This window comes from Penaeus monodon, chromosome 34 (genome assembly GCF_015228065.2).
Source record: "Penaeus monodon isolate SGIC_2016 chromosome 34, NSTDA_Pmon_1, whole genome shotgun sequence".
NCBI classification, from domain to species: domain Eukaryota; kingdom Metazoa; phylum Arthropoda; class Malacostraca; order Decapoda; family Penaeidae; genus Penaeus; species Penaeus monodon.
Genome location: NC_051419.1, coordinates 32,461,854 through 32,463,414, shown reverse-complemented (window position 1 = coordinate 32,463,414; position 1,561 = coordinate 32,461,854). Strand labels below are relative to the sequence as shown.

The window sequence follows — 1,561 nt, the reverse complement described above, 5'->3', positions numbered from 1 at the left end:
TCCAAAATCACCAACTTTTCTGCGTCTGGATGGTCGCTTCACATATGAAGTTTTTCACGGCAGAACAAGGATTGTCACCCATGTAGAAAAACCAAGCCGGTGGAAGGTATAAACAATGTTCCTTCCCGTTGACATTATCAGGTTGCTGGCTGGCTCCAAATGCGGCCCAGAAAGGAGTTCCTAAGGGCACGGCTTCTCCTGACGACGTCACCCAAACGCCCTCTGCTGCTTCGTCGGTTCCGTCCAGCCAGAATTCTCCGTTAGTGAAATCTTTAAAGTGATTAAGATAATTAAATTAGCTTAAATTAGCAGAACAGATGGCATTAATGAATATAATGAACCTAAAGTAATAAAGACAATAAGATTCCCTTACGATAATAAATATTCAGCTGATGAAAAGAAAACAATAGATTCATAACCACAATGATCGACCGTATTCCAGAATTTGCACCCAATAGATTATGAAAGAGTACGATCGCTGATGTCCTTCCCACCGTTGGCATGGATGTAATCGACTAAAGTCTTGAAGTCCGTGGCCGTGGTGATGGCAGCCAGTTCCCCTTTGGCTGCATGGCAGAACTGCCTCGCTTCCCCATACGGTTGAGCAATAAAGGTCACAAACATGAGGCATTTGGAGCCCACTAAGGAGTAGCCGCCGGGACATACTTCCGAACCTAGAGTCAAGTTGCTTTGACTCCAGCTTGGTTCGATTCCAAGATGGTAGGAGTCGGTGTTCGCTTCCAACTTGGTTCGATTCCAGGTAACTTGGTTATCTGCTTGCACTGTGAAATATGTATTGCATACAACGCTTATGTTGATTCTCACAACTTATAACCTGCTCGCACGAATAACCATTTGTAGTGACAAATACATGGACACGCTACTAATTATCTTAATAATTATTTCCTTCAACAATACATAGATATATGAGAGAAAATATTCTTCTAGATACTTCATACACAGTCCATACCTACGAACAGATAACCGGCAAAAATCAAAAAAAGATATAACAGCATCTTGAATAGATTATCTGGGGAGGAGAGAAAAAACATTTGAATATAAACAAATAAGAAATATATATCCGTACAGTGAATAGTCGTCTTACTTATCCATTTACTTATTTTCATATTTACCTGTTTACTTCTTTAGTTTACTTATTTTCCTGGCTATTCATATACTTGATTATATATATATAAAGCTGCAGATTTATTGTCTTGTTCATTTGCCTTCAATACTAATGCGTTTCGTGTATTTTCCAATATATTTTTGTTAATTTTCTTAGTTTTATTTTCTATAGACATTACTCTTAGTTATCATTATTTATAGTATGTATGTATTTCGTGTCTATATATTATAAATAACCTTTCCCTTCCTAAAATATATTACTTATGACTGCGGATTTGAATTACCGTACGTCTGAAATCGCTTATCACTGAGATGTATAGGTGTGGAGTTCAAGTCGCTTAATTTTTTATGTAAAACAGGGTAAAAATTCACAACGTAAACATTAAGGAATTACACACACGCGCGGACGCACACACATGAAGAGATCATAGAATGT

At 37.7% G+C, this 1,561-nt stretch overlaps 1 protein-coding gene across 1 annotated transcript in view; it reads right to left on the bottom strand.

Moving 5' to 3' along the window:
- The window catches only part of LOC119594888 (macrophage mannose receptor 1-like), a 5,267-nt gene that overhangs the window by 3,193 nt on the left and 513 nt on the right, over positions 1-1,561 (bottom strand). The window contains exons 2-4 of the mRNA XM_037943963.1: positions 971-1,030; positions 495-782; positions 16-270 (exon numbers count right to left, since the gene is read on the bottom strand). Of these exons, the coding sequence (XP_037799891.1) occupies positions 16-270; positions 495-782; positions 971-1,016 (589 nt within the window). The 5' untranslated portion in view covers positions 1,017-1,030. The remainder of the gene's footprint in view (positions 1-15; positions 271-494; positions 783-970; positions 1,031-1,561) is intronic.